Source organism: Cydia amplana, chromosome 13, assembly GCF_948474715.1.
Source record: "Cydia amplana chromosome 13, ilCydAmpl1.1, whole genome shotgun sequence".
Taxonomy (NCBI): Eukaryota; Metazoa; Arthropoda; class Insecta; order Lepidoptera; family Tortricidae; genus Cydia; species Cydia amplana.
Genome location: NC_086081.1, coordinates 9181095 through 9198150, shown reverse-complemented (window position 1 = coordinate 9198150; position 17056 = coordinate 9181095). Strand labels below are relative to the sequence as shown.

Below are 17056 nucleotides of genomic sequence, written 5' to 3'. Positions count from 1 at the left end.
GTATGTATGTATTTTTTCCACAAAAATATTTATATCGGATACAATAATTATTGCAAATATTTATCCAAGAAAAATATGTATATTTCCTAGTAATACTATCTAGCACGTCACGTCACTGTTTGTGGGGCTCCATGAGCTGTCAGACGATTCGCGAAATAGAATCGAAAAAAAAATTAAATAAGTTTTCTTGAGCAAAAATGGCCAATAAAACCGAAAGTAGCCCTAGAGTCAGCACAGAAAAGGTACCCTTAGAGACTGATGAAGGTATAATGGAGAGTGAAGAGCGGAAATGGGGCATACCTTTAAAAGACATGTATAAACAAGGGCTCGCCTTTTACAAAGGTATAAATAATATTATTTTCTGCATAGTCCTCATATCATACCATTACAAAAATACGTTATTGTTATTTCTGTGTTGCATTCTCGAAGGATTCATATAACTTAACACACTTCGCTCTGATATACTCGTATCATATAATTCATTGCCAATTCAATGCAGAGATAAAAGTGCAAGTATATGCTTATCCGTTTATGCGTTTACATTAATATTCTACAGGGACGTTCTTTTGATTATGTTTCAATTGATGATGATCTTTTTATTGCTGAAAGTAATATTGACCAACCTACTATTAAATTGATCTAATCTTTAATCTCATCAACAAATTGCATGATAGTTTGTATGTTTAACGATATATTTGTTTTAGATAAGGAAGGAAAAGCTATACACCTAAGCTATGAAGACAGGTTAAAGCTTGTAGCGTACACCCAGCAAGCAGCACATGGCACTTTGGACTTGAATTCTGCTCCACCCTTAGGGGTTCTGGACGTGATAGGACGGGACCGGAGGGCAGCGTGGCATGCACTTGGCAACATCTCTCAAGTACAAGCTATGGCAGGCTTCTTACACACTCTAGAAAGGTAGTTGCAATACTCTGTCAGTTTACGGATATTCCTTTTAAGATGGTTAATTCATGTTTGTTATGCATTTGTTTTTTTATGTTTACAGATTATGCCCTTTATTTAAACCATACGTGGAAGCTATACAAAAGGATTTTGAGGCTAAGAAACAACAGGAGTAAGTATTTTATTTATATGAATTAATTATTTCGACTATAAAATATTTTCGACTATCTGCAACTTGTGAATAGTGTCACAGAATAAATAATAGTACTAAGTACAGAAGACTCACTCTCTAACGAAACGCGTCTGTTACGAACAGCACAGATATGGCCGCTAGGTGGCGACAGCGCCACGCGCGGCTTATGGCTTTCCCCAAAATTTGGGCGGAATGGATGTACTTTTAGCTACCTGTAGCAAAGCGACGAAATCGCAGAGTGAGCCACGCCTGATAGTTTTTACAAGCTTATCAGTACAAATACTTGTATATATTTATGTTCGTTATATGATTTGAAGGGAAAAGAAACAAAAAGAGGAAAAGGCAACCACAGATCTCCAAAACAGAATAATAGAAGAGAAACAGAAGCAACAAAACACTAAATTAACTGAAGAGCAGCAAGTGTAAGTGTAAAAAAATTATGTGTCATTTTTTGGCAATGATTCAATAGGCACCTATGTTATTAAAAATTTTTTTTGAAGTATCATTCATACAGACCCCCTATTTTTCTCTGAGGCTGTAGGCAGGCTTTATTCTTTTATTATATTTAAATTATCATGTTTGTCACAAAATTACTGAAATTAACTATATCAAATATGGTTACAGTCAGAAAATCAAAGATGCTCTCAACGCCCAAACCTACGACCAGTTCTTACAATACGCACAACAACAGTTCCCCGGTAACTTCGACCAGCAAGCCATCCTCATCAGGCAGCTGCAAGACCAGCACTACCAGCAGTACATCCAGCAGCTGGCGGTGGACCAGAGGCTTGCCAACTCGAACATAAAGACCTCGGACAGCTTGGACAAGGATAATGGGAATGATGATAAGAATGAGGATAGCGGTGATTGGGACACCTCAGATTTGGATAATAAGTGAGTGTTTTTATTGTTTTATTCCTTACTAGCTTTTGCCCGCGACTTCGTCTGCGTGGAATAAGTGATTTGAGTACCTTACTTTTTAAACAAATCTGCTTTTTATTCATCCTTCTTTTCATCCCTAAATTGGTGCACTCTATAAATTTTCACCCCATTTTTTACACCCTAAAGGGATGATTTCGGAGATAAAAACTATTCTATATCCCTCCCCACAGCTCATAATATCCGCATACCAAGTTTCATCTAAATCGGTTCAGCGGTTATTGATTTCCGATACAATGTTCAACCCCCCTTTTCACCCCCTTGACGGACAAGGACTTGAAGGACATACGATACTTTTTATCCCAGAACGGGGTGAGTTCTGGGATAAAAAGTATCCTATGTCCTTTCCCGGAACTCAAAGTGTCTCTATACCAAATTTCAACTAAACCGGTTCAGCGGTTCAAGCGTGAAGAGGTGACAGACAGACAGACAGACACACTTTCGCATTTATAATATTAGTATGGATATAATAAGAAATTTTATCACTTGAGAGGTTGCAAAGTCAAAGTCAAAATATACTTTATTCATGTAGGCCTAGCAACAAGCACTTATGAATCGTAACATACTTATAAATTATCTTAAGCTAATTATCAGAGCAATTTATTGATGTTATTATTCCATATGAATATTGGATTATTATTAGTGTCCGACCAAAACATGTTTTTTTGCCGAAACCGAAACCGAAACCGAATGTTCGGCTTTGGCTCTAGTTTCGGCCGAAACCGAAACCGAAACCGAAACTTTTGAAGACTTGTTAAAATCGTTGAAAAAATGTCATAAAACCGCTTTTAAACTCATATTAAGGGGCTGTCAACACCCAATGTCCTTGAAATTGATGTTACTTAAGGGGCTCCGTCACGCCATTGACCTTCTATCTGAATCCCTTAGTTTTCTTGTGTTTTGTAGCTTATCATATTAACAGCAACGGCTTTAAGCGATATAGTATTCCATATTTACTTCAAAGTTCATTGTCTTCGAGATATTTGGCATCAAAGTTGAACAATTGAAGGCCAAAAAACTGGTTTTGTGACCATAACTTTTGTGTTAATTAGTTTAAAATAAAAACCTTAGACACGTTTCACGACACGTCAAAGACGAACCCAAATATGTAGATTTCGTATAAGTAATATCCTTCACAGCAATCTAGATAGGAAAAAAGTGTTCTTTTAGACAACGTTTAAATAAAATCATCAAATAGTATCAATTTCTTTCAAAATCCGGTAGACATAAATGGAGATAAAGATTGAAGAACCGATAGCCGTTTGTCTTATAAAAATCTATCTGTAGTGCAAAAGTAGGAGATACGATTCAAAACTTGTCAAAAATCGATGAAAACCGCAGGTAGCCCCTTTTAAGAAAAACTATTTGATTTAGTAAAGCAAAAAATATATACTATGTTAATATTTATTATATTTTAAGACCGTGGCCGCACTCGATACATGATTGAACGACATCGGCTCGATAGAAATTAATTGCAAAGATTGGTCTTAAAATCACCATTAAACGGTTCTAATGTATTTATTTCTTGACTTATGTGTCTGAAATTAAAATCAATTTGTCAAAACATTTACTTATACCTAAACCGCTAACGAGTAATATTACACAAATAATCCTTTGAGCGCTGGTGGCCTCTAGCGGTGAGTAAGAGCGTGCGACTTTCAATCCAAAGGTCGCAGGTACAAACACTATAAACCCCGGCTCGTACCAATGAGTTTTTCGGAACTTATGTACGAAATATCATTTGATATTTACCACTGAGGAAGCCGGACTAGCCCGATAAAGCCTAGTTTACCCTCTGGATCACAGTCTGATGGCAGTCGCTTTCGTAAAAACTAGTGCCGACGCCAAGTGGACCCCATGCTCCCATGAGCCGTGGCCAAAATGCTGGGATAACGCGAGGAAGATTATGAGTTTTCTTATTATTCCCTTGCCCAGGCCCAGTAACATGCGACAGTGCTATCTCATTTACTACGATACAATTAGACAGTGTGCGCGTTTTAGGTATTGACAGCCTCTTAAGACTGCGTCGACCGTTCAGTGGCCCCATCATTAGTGGAATTGTGTTTAATAATAAACCGATTAATGTCCTGTATACATAAATCAGTATATGTATTAATATTGTTGTCCTACTTGTTTCACAACTTTTGGTCTTTGTCACATAGTTTAGTTTCATAGAACGAAGTACCATTGCGTATGTTTCGGCCCGGCCGAAAGGTTCGGCCGTTTTTTGGCCGAAACCGAAACTACGGCCGAAACATGATTTTTTGGCCGAAACTGGCCGAAACCGAAACCGAAACCGAACCTTCGGTCGGACACTAATTATTATACAAATCAAATTAAACACAAATTAAATTAAATTAAGAATTTCACAAAAGGATCGTCAAACATGAAAAAAAAATGTATAAAAAATACACTAAAAATACCTTATTTGTTAAATAGAAATGTAATCCACCAAAGCGTCATTGCCATTGCTGGAGCTGTTACCATTGTCAACACAAAAATCTGCCTAATTGTATACCTTTTTTCAACGGATAAGGTGTACCAATAGTTAGTAAATTTTTTCCTCATTCACCACTACCTCATTCAGCTCTGGTGTAAATCTTGTCGCTATTTGCGAGGTTCCTGGCAGTCTAGCATGAGTTGCGTTATCGCGCGCGACTCCATACATCTGGCGCGACTTCAAGTATGGAGCGAGAACGCAAGTCATGCTAGACCGCCTGGTGCGAGAACAAAATGCGTGTCCAAAGGTGGAATGATTAGACTGATTCCAATATGATTTTTCAGGAATGCATCTGTAGCATCAGAAACCGAACCCTCTCAAATTCGGTATGTTAGCTGTCATTGTAGTGGTCAGTTTTGTAAATGTTTGGTTTTATGCGTTGTGTTGTTATCATAATCGTTCTATAGAATTCATTCGTCATACATGATCTTAATGACTTATAAAGTGGCATGTTGGCATGCATTTTATTACTGAGAGCAATTTATTGCTTATTTATTATTATATTTTCCTCTCACATTCATCTGTAACACAACTAACGACTAGATGTTATGTCAACACTTGAGAAGGCGAATGCGCCGGTGACTGCCCGCGTGCAAGGACCCCGTCATTTGCCAATAGGGCCCGCATGCGGGGTGCGGGAACTTTCCCTAACGCTTGCCATTTTTAGTTTTGCTAGTCGTTGTAGTTGTACTGCCCGCGAGGAATCACCGCTTGCTGTACAGTCAGCAGCAGAAGTTGCTAAGCGGGTGAGGTGTTCAAAATGATCTTGACGCGACTTTATTTTTAAGAGAATAAGAGTGCGTCAAGGTAATTTTGAACACTTCGCCCGCTTAGCAACTTCTGCTGCTGACTGTACTTCGTAATATCGATCGAGTTATCGACCAATGAAACCGAGCCTTTATAGTACGATTTGCATCGTGAGAGCAGCAAGGGCCTTCGCCATATCTGAATTCACCTTTACAAATAGATATATCTCTCACGTCACCATTTAAAAATATAATATCAAATATTATGTATCGTTTATTGGCTTACAGACTTGAGGACGAGGCAACAGATCTTTTGGCGCACAAAGAAGAAACGAAAGCTGATGAAGAATCAGATGATGATGGTGAGGCTTTTAATATTTACAATTTTAATATACCTATTAAATATGTAAGTTTTATTTACGTATTTATTTAAACTTTATTGCACACACTACCAAAATCAGTAAAAACTGTAATTTTTTTTAATCAGTAAATAGTCAACTAATTACTTCAGTATTAGCGGGATTCCTACAAGCTTACAGTATTTTCTTTCTTAGTCTTTGATACCTCCTTACTATTCATAGAGTGATTAAAAATTCTACTTCCTAAGCATAGACTAGGAATCCTCTAGACGGAGTTTAGAGCAATTATTTCATGAAACCGATGCTGCCAAAAATACTGGGGTGCGGGGGACGAGGTGAGCGAGTCCCGTGCCGTGATTGGTCCGTTCAAAGACACGGACGTCACACAAAGACACTTTGACTCGAAAATGGAGTAAAACTACCGTATATTTGTGGCAGAGGGGGTAGCGCTACTATGCTCAGTCTGTAGGATGTCTTGTCTATGTTCCTAAGCCTTGCTTAGAACCTCTTTCTCGTCTTATTTACCTACGTATCATCTTCAAAATGTTTTTCACTAAAGCGCCCCAATAACATAACTACTTACTTTTTAGGGTTCCGTACCCAAAGGGTAAAAACGGGACCCTATTACTAAGACTCCGCTGTCCGTCCGTCCGTCCGTCCGTCCGTCCGTCCGTCCGTCTGTCACCAGGCTGTATCTCACGAACCGTGATAGCTAGACAGTTGAAATTTTCACAGGTGATGTATTTCTGTTTGCCACTATAACAACAAATACTAAGAACAGAATAAAATAAAGATTTATGTGGGGCTCCCATACAACAAACGTGATTTTTGACCGAAGTTAAGCAACGTCGGGCGGGGTCAGTACTTGGATGGGTGACCGTTTTTTTGCTTGTTTTGCTCTATTTTTTATTGATGGTGCGGAACCCTCCGTGCGCGAGTCCGACTCGCACTTGGCCGCTTTTTTATTCTTAGAAAAAGATTTTTTCAATACAACCTTTATTCAGCATTTTTTTTTTGTAATTCTAATATTTATAATTCAGTATCAACGTTGTCCACAGACATATTCCCGCCCGTGGAAGAAGCGAACATGTGGACGCGGGGCGAGATAACCGTGTTCAAAGAGTCTGCCCGCTCGGGCGGCGGGCGGCTCACGGTCGGGCACGGCGAGACCGTGACCGTGCGCGTGCCCACGCACCAGCGCGCCAAGTGCCTGTGCTGGGAGTTCGCCACCGACAACTATGACATAGGTAACATATTATTACACTACTGTTCAAGGAGTCTGCCCGCTCGGGCGGCGGGCGGCTCACGGTCGGGCACGGCGAGACCGTGACCGTGCGCGTGCCCACGCACCAGCGCGCCAAGTGCCTGTGCTGGGAGTTCGCCACCGACAACTATGACATAGGTAACATATTATTACACTACTGTTCAAGGAGTCTGCCCGCTCGGGCGGCGGGCGGCTCACGGTCGGGCACGGCGAGACCGTGACCGTGCGCGTGCCCACGCACCAGCGCGCCAAGTGCCTGTGCTGGGAGTTCGCCATCGACAACTATGACATAGGTAACATATTATTACACTACTGTTCAAGGAGTCTGCCCGCTCGGGCGGCGGGCGGCTCACGGTCGGGCACGGCGAGACCGTGACCGTGCGCGTGCCCACGCACCAGCGCGCCAAGTGCCTGTGCTGGGAGTTCGCCACCGACAACTATGACATAGGTAACATATTATTACACTACTGTTCAAGGAGTCTGCCCGCTCGGGCGGCGGGCGGCTCACGGTCGGGCACGGCGAGACCGTGACCGTGCGCGTGCCCACGCACCAGCGCGCCAAGTGCCTGTGCTGGGAGTTCGCCACCGACAACTATGACATAGGTAACATATTATTACACTACTGTTCAAGGAGTCTGCCCGCTCGGGCGGCGGGCGGCTCACGGTCGGGCACGGCGAGACCGTGACCGTGCGCGTGCCCACGCACCAGCGCGCCAAGTGCCTGTGCTGGGAGTTCGCCACCGACAACTATGACATAGGTAACATATTATTACACTACTGTTCAAGGAGTCTGCCCGCTCGGGCGGCGGGCGGCTCACGGTCGGGCACGGCGAGACCGTGACCGTGCGCGTGCCCACGCACCAGCGCGCCAAGTGCCTGTGCTGGGAGTTCGCCACCGACAACTATGACATAGGTAACATATTATTACACTACTGTTCAAGGAGTCTGCCCGCTCGGGCGGCGGGCGGCTCACGGTCGGGCACGGCGAGACCGTGACCGTGCGCGTGCCCACGCACCAGCGCGCCAAGTGCCTGTGCTGGGAGTTCGCCACCGACAACTATGATATAGGTAACACATTATTACACTACTTTACGGCTTAGCTTCACTCAATGTCAATCTAAGGGCCTAGCCGAGATGACAATCGTACGGAGCGTGCGTGATTAATACGCCATTTAAGGTTCTAGCTAAGTTGGACATTCCATCCTTACGCTGTATGGAACAACCAATTTAGCTAGGACCCTAAATGGCGTAACAATCCCGTGTGGTGACCATACGTCGATAGGTACACGCTAAACGAAAAGTCACGTAACTATTTCCATACACTATAGTTCCGATTGGCGTTTTCTATCAACAAATCGCTGACGTTTATTGAAATAAATTTTATTCTAGGTCTATGAGACTTAAAGGTATAATTGTATGGTTCTAATTACCATATATTAGCTTAATGTTTAACTTTAGACCGTAATAAGTTATTAAAATGAACTGCAAAAGTGTTTTTATTGTGATTTCGACATCTACTTAAGCATGTGCCAGACGGCAGACAACCACAGTTTCTGCAACATGACCTTGGTAGAAAAACAGTGGTTTTAAGCCATGTAGCAAGTGGTTGAAACCAAATTCTGCATGACCTTTAAACGCCCTTGGTAGACAGGCGTGCTCTGCCAACCATTATAGTTCGTTGTTTTTAGCATTAGAAAGAACTTGAAAGAAGGTAAGCGCTCTTGACATGTCTTTTAATTGAAAAACGCTTTTTAAAAATCAGTAACTATTACTTATGAAAGCAGAAGAATATAAATGATCGTATTAGATTCATAATTGTTACATATGTGCCGTAACTTATTTTTAAAATGTGTTTTTCAATAAAAAGACACATCAAGATTATTTACCTTATTTCTAATGCTAAAAAAACGAACTATAGTTTTGGGCTTGTTGTAAACCATGTAGACAGCCGCGCTTCTACCTCGTTTCTACCAAGGTCATGTTGCACATACTGTGGTTGTCTGCCGTCTGGCACATGCTTTATTCCATTTTTCTCAAAAATGGACGGCAAAGTCGACGTTGCTGGTTAAAAAATAGGTCGCGAAGTGCGTAGTTTATGGTCATTCAAAAAATTAAAAAGTTAAAACATTGCAGTCTCCATTTCGGGACTGCAATGTTGCATACAAATTCCATTATTTAACGAGTTCCAAACTTATAAAAGTTGAATTGGCCATATCAAATGAAGGCATAGGTCCATTAAACAGCCAAACAGATGATCAGTACTTATTATTATAATGTTGGTACCGCGACTATTTAGGTGTCTCAAATAGGTTGGCGTATTTTCAGCAGAAAAATACACTTCTATTTTTTTTTAAAGGTGGTAAAGCAAATCTTTTTAATGGTTTTACTTATTTCTGTGAAAATTAGAATGTTGCTTCTGTAAAATATTTACATTTCTTGCACCATTTTTGAGAAAACACTATACAGGGTGGATTTTCTTTTTGGGTCAGTGAGGGCAGCTACCAGATCCCGTGCTGCTACGAGAAAACGGTCTAAGAAGACCTTCCCTCGATTTCAAATTAATGAAGATTGGCTTTTACAGATTTTGGAAAAAACATACAGGGTGCGAGAAAAAGGTCATTTTTGACAAACTTTTTTTTTGATGATAATCGATCCCATTCCTATTAAGGATCAAAAGCTTGTATGGAACCAAAAAAAAATTTCCGGCTAGAAAAGCCACTAATCGAGGAAAACTTTTCCCATACAATTTGTATGAAAATGAAAACTTTTATTTTTCACATGCTGTTTTTGTATGCCAATCGATTCCATTCCTATCCAGTATCAATAGTTTCCTAGGGGTCAACTTACGGTAATGTACTAAAAAGCCACAAATTAATAAAAACTTTTTCCATACATTTACTATGGGGAAAATGTGAAATGTTATTCTCAATTTTATATCTCGCCCATCAGTCCTACAGCAATGTCTTCATACAGTATTATGGTCCTTAAATGTAACAGGACTGATTGGCCAGATAGAAAAATGTGAATTAAATTTCACATTTTCTCCATAGTAAATGTATGGAAAAAGTTTTCATTAATTTGTGGCTTTTTAGTACATTACCGTAAGTTGACCCCAAAGAAACTATTGATACTGGATAGGAATGGAATCGATTGGCATACAAAAATGGCATGTGAAAAATAAAAGTTTTCATTTTCATACAAATTGTATGGGAAAAGTTTTCCTCGATTTGTGGCTTTTCTAGCCGGAAATTTTTTTTTGGTTCCATACAAGCTTTTGATCCTTAATAGGAATGGGATCGATTGGCATCAAAAAAAAAGTTTGTCAAAAATGACCTTTTTCTCGCACCCTGTATGTTTTTTCCAAAATCTGTAAAAGCCAATCTTCATTAATTTGAAATCGAGGGAAGGTCTTCTTAGACCGTTTTCTCGTAGCAGCACGGGATCTGGTAGCTGCCCTCACTGACCCAAAAAGAAAATCCACCCTGTATATGACTCGGCTGAAAGGCTACTTGCTGGCTTTGGATTCAATTAAACGGACTCCCAAGGTCGTCCGTTTAAAAACGAATCCTCAGCCAGACTTCCGAACCTCGACAATAATGTACTATTTGTGGTTGAAGGTTTCGGTTTATACTTCGAGTGGAGTAAATCGCCGACAAGCGAAGTGACCGTCCACGTCTCGGAAAGCGACGACGAAGACGATGCCGACGACGATGGTTACGGCGATGAAGGTGAGGCATATTTAAAAAAACCGGCCAAGTGCGAGTCGGACTCGTGTTCAAAGGGTTCCGTACATTAACGTCCGACTCACGCCTGACTGCACATTTCTAATGGGTTTTCCTGTCATCTATCGGTAACTATTTAATGTATTTTTTTAAATTTTTTTGACCCAGTAGTCTCAGAGATAATGGGGGGGGGGGGGGGAATGGTCCACAGACAGACGCACGAGTGATCCTATAAGTATAAGGGTACCGGTTTGTCCTTATGAGGTACGGAATCCTAAAAAAAAAATTGTTTGTAATATAACTTACGTAACGCGGGTCGTTTATCATTAATATCATGTACAAAAAGCTTTGCAGCAATAAGGCCGTGTATACATATTTTTGACACATTGTCCGACTCGATATTTTTAGACATGACTGTACTTGGTTAATATGTTTCTTTCATTTGTTCGATAATCCAGGTAGTTTGCGTAAAGTTGATAAAATTAATACAATGAAATTCGCGCAAATAAAATGTTGTCTTATTCTATTATAGATTTCGTAATTGACCAAAATTGCCAGTTTATAAAATAATATGAAAAATTATCTTCTCATGCACGTAAAATTCGGCATTCGATAAATTGCCAGGGATAAATAATAGTTTGCTCTAATCTATACTCTTGTTGTATGTACAATTTACTATACTTGGTCAAGCTAATCTTGTCAGTAGAAAAAGGCGGCAAATTTGAAAAATCGCGGGTTAACAACACTACGTTTGAAGTGTTCGAAAATCGCGTGTCATTTATATCTTGTCTGTGGAACTGTTTTGTTTACATTTCATCGATATATAGCTGGTCAACCAAATCTTGTCAGTAAAAAAGGCGCGAAAGTAAAATTTTCTATGGGACGATATTCCTTTGCGCCTACATTTTTCAAATTTGCCGCCCTTTTCTACTGTCAAGATCTGGTTGACCAATCGCTGCTTTTTGTTCGTTTACTTTATAGTCTGCTTTACATTGCTACTGACATATCCAGCTTGACAGACTATATTTTAAATCCAGAATACACAGTGACGGAAGGAGGCCTGGACCCGGAGATGGGCCCAGAGCGGCGCGCGCTCCAGCACCAAAGGCCGCCAGTCAGCATCGTCGTGCCCATATTCCGCAGGGACTGTCACACTGAGGTCAGTTTACAATTTAACCTTTTTTCATTAGCGACTGTGGCCCTGACGGTTTTGATGGTAACACGAAGACGGGAAAAAACTCTCTTTGGGGCTGTTCATAAATTACGTCATCTATTTTTGACGATTTTTGACCCCTCCCCCCCCCCCTAAAATCATCCAAAAAGCATGCTTCGAATGATCTCGTTTCCACCTTCGTCATGCTACCATCATCCGATGCCCCCCCCCCCCCCCCCATAGCCCCTTTGCCCCAAAATTCACTCTGAACGTGACTTTAGTTCATTTTTGTCATCGATCAAAAAAATACACTAAACCTAAGAAACTGCCTCCACCAGTAACACGCTTTTTCACATCAAAAATAAATGTCTTTTGTCTAAAGACAATTAAATAAAAAATGTTGAGTAAACTTAAGATTTAGTTTCACTTGATATTTATTTATTTCTCATTTACAGGAGATACCTGTAGTTTAAAAAATAGGAAAACTAGAAAAAGCGCGTTTTACCAAAAACAAAGGTTAATTGCGATACTTACTTTGAACAAAGGTTAATTGCGATACTTACTTTGTAATCATAACTTTCTTACAATTAATCAAAAATGCACTAATTTGTGCTAAGTGCTTTTGGAATAAATTGAGAATATTGTATAAATTGATCATAAGTATAAATAAATAAATATTATAGGACATTCTTACACAGATTGACTAACACCCACAGTAAGCTCAAAAAGGCTTGTCTTGTGGGTACTCATACAACGATATATATAATATACCTACAAATACATAAAAAACACCCAAGACTCGGGAACAAATGTCTGTGCTTATCACACAAGTAAACACCCTTACCGGGATTCGAACCCAGGACCGCGGCTTCACAGTCAGAATCACTACCCACTAGGCCAGACCAGTCGTCACTGAATGTATTAATTAATATAAAAATGTTACACTATGACTAGAGTTCCCTCACTATTTCAGGTATACGCAGGTTCGCATACGTACCCCGGCGAAGGAGTCTATCTACTAAAATTCGACAACACCTACAGCTTATGGCGATCGAAAACTCTTTACTACAAAGTATACTACACGCAGTAAAAAATAAATTATTTTAATAGTACCATGACAAATTATAAAAAGGAAAACGTTTATAAAAGATTGTTTATATTTTATCAAGTTATGAGACTTACCTACTCTAACTGCCAGTATTTGTGATGATTACTAGCAAAAGGTATTTTTAAAGGTAAAGGTATTGTTTGGCTTTTTAGTTGGCAATAATTCTCGATGCATTCGATGCAGCATGCAGGTAGCGACTTGTTACCTTTTGACTAAGAACGACACATTTGTTAATATAATTTTAAAGTGCAATATGAATTAAATGAATGTTCAGTTTCGATTCGAGCTTATTTCAATGCCAAAAGATAACGCAAATGGGAAAACTGAAATACTTAATCTTCTAGTCCTGATGCAACTTTCATACAGCCTCCAGGGCCTTAAATGCAAACTGGAGATTTTGTTTGGCACATTCCGATGAGGCATGTGGCGTTGTATGATGGTTCAAACTCTTTATTAATTTACTCGTCTCTACTGAAATTGTAATTAACAGTTTAATTACCTAATTTACAAAACGCAAATTGTTTTGGAGGAACTCCTTTTTGCGAGTTTTTAATCTAATTTTAATTTTTTTAATTTTAACCATAAATACGAGTAGTAACGTATGCGGTCGAAATAGCTAACTACGCCTGGGAAAGGGGTAATTAATATTAATGAAGTTAAATTCAATTTTCTCCTAAAAAATATCGAATGATCTAAGCCAGCGGTCGGCAATCCACGGCCCGCGGGCCGCATGCGGCCCGTGAACCTGTCACTTGCGGCCCGCGAGCCTCCCTGGCTATTTTGTATGTAATATTGACAAACGGCAATGTCTGATAATGTCATAAATATTAACAAAGTGCGGCCCGCGTCAACTTCGTTAACTACTATGTGGCCCTTGGCTGCTAAAAGGTTGCCGACCTCTGATCTAAGCAACTAAACTTGAAAAACGATTTTATTATGTTAAGCTTTATATATATTTAAATTGTTCCTACTTAGTTTAATTTATTTAATGTTTCTTAATCGTCGTAGCCGTCATTAAGGTTACCATTAGTATGTTCCCAGATGTTACCACCAAGTTGTAAAGAACAAGCTGATAACAGCTGTATTTTTTCTCATATGTCAGCTCATTAAAAGCCCGGTTAAAAATCAGGCACGGATTAAAACAAAGATGTAACTCACTTCTTAATTTTCCCAGTACATTTGCGAATTAAGCCTTAATATTCGCCTAATTTGTCCAGGTCTCAATACACTTACTATAAACTTTGCATATGTTTGCTATTTTAATTATCCAATTAGTTATTCACATTAACGCTTTAGCATATCCATCATATGTACGTTTATATATGTACATACAATGTTCTCATGAAATAATGTACCACGTTAGAAATAGTTTTCGAAAGCACAAGTGATGGATACGTTGCGTTGTATATCGGTCACAATTAATTACCTACCTGTAAAGAAATATTTGCCATGAAAACTATCAACTACCTACCAAAAGGTACTGATAGCATCAAATACCTATATCTAAATCGAACTGTATGGTCGTGGTTTACAAATAATGTTTATATTATATGATTGCCAATGTAACAGTGTGGGCGATGGTATAATGTGGTAAGCATCCTGCAATGTATATTAAAATTATCACGTATCATAAGTAAAGAGATAACATTTTATATATAAAACATGGTTAACAAACATGGTTAAATTTTATAGATAAACAACCCCCAAAGATGCCATTATCGTCGTACCGAAAAAATAGAGACCTTGGGGTACTTGGATTACATTATGACACAGCATTTGTATGAAATATGTACCTATTGTTAACACTTTGACCGTCAAAAGATGGCCGGTTACAGAGTCACATTAATCTTCATGCATTCCAATAAGGTTTACAATCGCGCGTTATATATAAGAGACGTGGCGATCAAAGGATTAATAATAGCGTTGGCACCAACCACCTCATGGTTTCTTTTTTCATGAAACGACACAAGTAGGTATGTTCCTGAGCGAGGTAGCGGAGCGGTATGCAAGGAAAAACTGCATTAATATAGTTTATCAAAGGACTGTCTCATTTCAAACATAGAATCATACTATCTTTGTCTTACACTAGTACTAGCACCCAAAAGAAAAGGATGAGTATAGTTTTCCTGGTTCTTGTTCTTACTGACTGACAAATTGGTTTGACCAACTATAGAAACGTCAATAGAAGCGCACCAATAGAAGCTCGCTGTCGCACTGTTCCACTACCTCTCTCATCTCTGGACTATAACGAACAACTGTCTCTGTCACTCTAATTACGCCTTCATTGGAGTTAAAGAGAAAGATGCCCAAAATTTGCGAACTTCGGTGTTCGCGGTACACCCTTAAGCCCCCTCCAGACTATTATGCGTGGAGTGGGCTTTAAAGTCACGAATACGACAGAGTTGAATATTGATGGTTGGTATGCATATTTTTACGTACCGGATCAGAGGGATATAGATATAGTATATTTACAGAGGGTATTGGTGTGGTATTAAATGTGCCATTTAGGGAACAAAACACATTTGAATGTATCTTTTGAATTGGTTTTACTTGAGAATTACAATATGTTTAACACTTTCACCGTCAGTTAGCAGAGGCACATACAAGAATATCGGTTATGCTAACATATTGTCTTAGTGTAAAGATAACTGACCCCCGCATGGTAGGAACGTCCGATACTTTAGGCATCATTGGCGTGTACATGGCTATATTTTTTTAATACATTTTTGTTCGTTGGGATAATCTTACGTACAAATATTGTCTTGTATGTAATTTAGAACTATGGTGATGACATGCAACTGACAAAAGTACCAAACTACGCACTTTATCTACTCTTTGAATTACGCTATGATACATAGTGATAAATATAAACAAAAGTCATCAAGTTCAAACAAAAAAACACTGATTTCATTCAAAATGCATGGTAATTTCAACATTGTATCATCTATGTCGACTAGTCTCTGATATTTCAGAATTAAACCATTCAATAAATCCCTTATAAATCTGTGTTCTTATTTATTGACTAGTATTTAGTAAAATGATCGTATAGTATTATCAATAGCATTTTTAATGTATAATGATGTTAGTTGCATATTAAACATAAATGTTAGAACTTAGCATTGTGTTAAATGTTATTTATAACTGTATTTTGATTATTTTGTTGTATTATATTATGTAAAAAAATTGTCGTTGGTAGTTCTTATCAGCCGGGCTAGCACAAGCACATGATTGACGCGACTCACGCGACAGTATCTCACCTGACTTCTCGTCCATTGCACGTTCTATAATTAATACAGTTAGAAAGACACGGGTAGTCTATCTCGCGGGCGAGATCTTGTCGCGTGGTCGCGCCAATCACGTGCTAGGCCTACAGGTCTAAGTATAGCTACAATCATTGTGCAATGAAAAATATATCAAAAATAAAAATTGTTATGTCCCTCCCAGTGTCTATGAAAGTTCCGAGACGATTATTTAATAAATTATAACACATATGTTAAATCTTATTATTCCTTAGCACACTGTCGTACGTGTATCTACATGCCAGTTTTATCACCTGTACCTACTAATTAGAAAGTATTATTGGTAGGTACTTATTATCAACCTTGCTTAAAGTCTGACTCTTCTCTTTCCAAACAGACTCTATCAAGAAAATTAAAAACTGACTGGAGAAATTTAATTTAAGGAAAATTTCGAATCGAATCGGCTATTCACTTAAAATTAGCCATTCACGGTCGGCAACGAGGCTTCCAACAACTGCGGCCTTGGAAGGTACCGAAACGTGGAGGAACTCGTCGCGTCGCCACAAAGTACATGCCGCCCACACAAGTTTTGGTGTCTAGCCATTGTAGTTGCCACGCTCCGCTACAAAACGGACGCCTACTCGCGCTTGCGCCACCTAGCGGTCATATATGTCGTGATAGATGCGTTTTGTTAGAGAGTGAATCTTCTGTACTATTATTTTATTCTGTGGCTGTGTAGTTACGAAACCCTTTAAAAGAGTAAAAACATTCACGCTGAAAAAGGAGAAGAAACATTGGTATATAGTAATGGATCTACAGAAGAAATTTCCTGCCGATCGGATGCCATAGGTACATGTTGAAAGCAAGTCTCGGAGATCATTAAAACATACGAGTACCTAAGTAGGTCTTAAGTTAGGACCTCCTAACCCG

At 39.3% G+C, this 17056-nt stretch overlaps 1 protein-coding gene across 1 annotated transcript; it reads left to right on the top strand.

Moving 5' to 3' along the window:
• The first annotated feature begins 116 nt into the window (after window positions 1-116).
• On the top strand, window positions 117-12981 carry LOC134653460 (Golgi resident protein GCP60). The gene is made up of 11 exons (XM_063508823.1): window positions 117-342; window positions 705-918; window positions 1007-1075; window positions 1414-1518; window positions 1721-1990; window positions 4820-4861; window positions 5570-5643; window positions 6699-6887; window positions 10522-10632; window positions 11664-11785; window positions 12753-12981. The coding sequence occupies exons 1-11, from the start codon at window positions 198-200 to the stop codon at window positions 12867-12869; spliced, it is 1458 nt and encodes a 485-aa protein (XP_063364893.1). The 5' UTR covers window positions 117-197; the 3' UTR covers window positions 12870-12981.
• The last annotated feature ends 4075 nt before the right edge of the window (window positions 12982-17056 follow it).

Bases quoted from the DNA above. Each gene is read 5' to 3' on its own strand.
- LOC134653460 (XM_063508823.1), top strand. From the start codon at position 198: ATGGCCAATAAAACCGAAAGTAGCCCTAGAGTCAGCACAGAAAAGGTA. The intron at 343-704 runs GTATAAATAATA...TATTTGTTTTAG, and splicing joins AGGGCTCGCCTTTTACAAAG to ATAAGGAAGGAAAAGCTATA. The intron at 1,519-1,720 runs GTAAGTGTAAAA...ATATGGTTACAG, and splicing joins TTAACTGAAGAGCAGCAAGT to TCAGAAAATCAAAGATGCTC.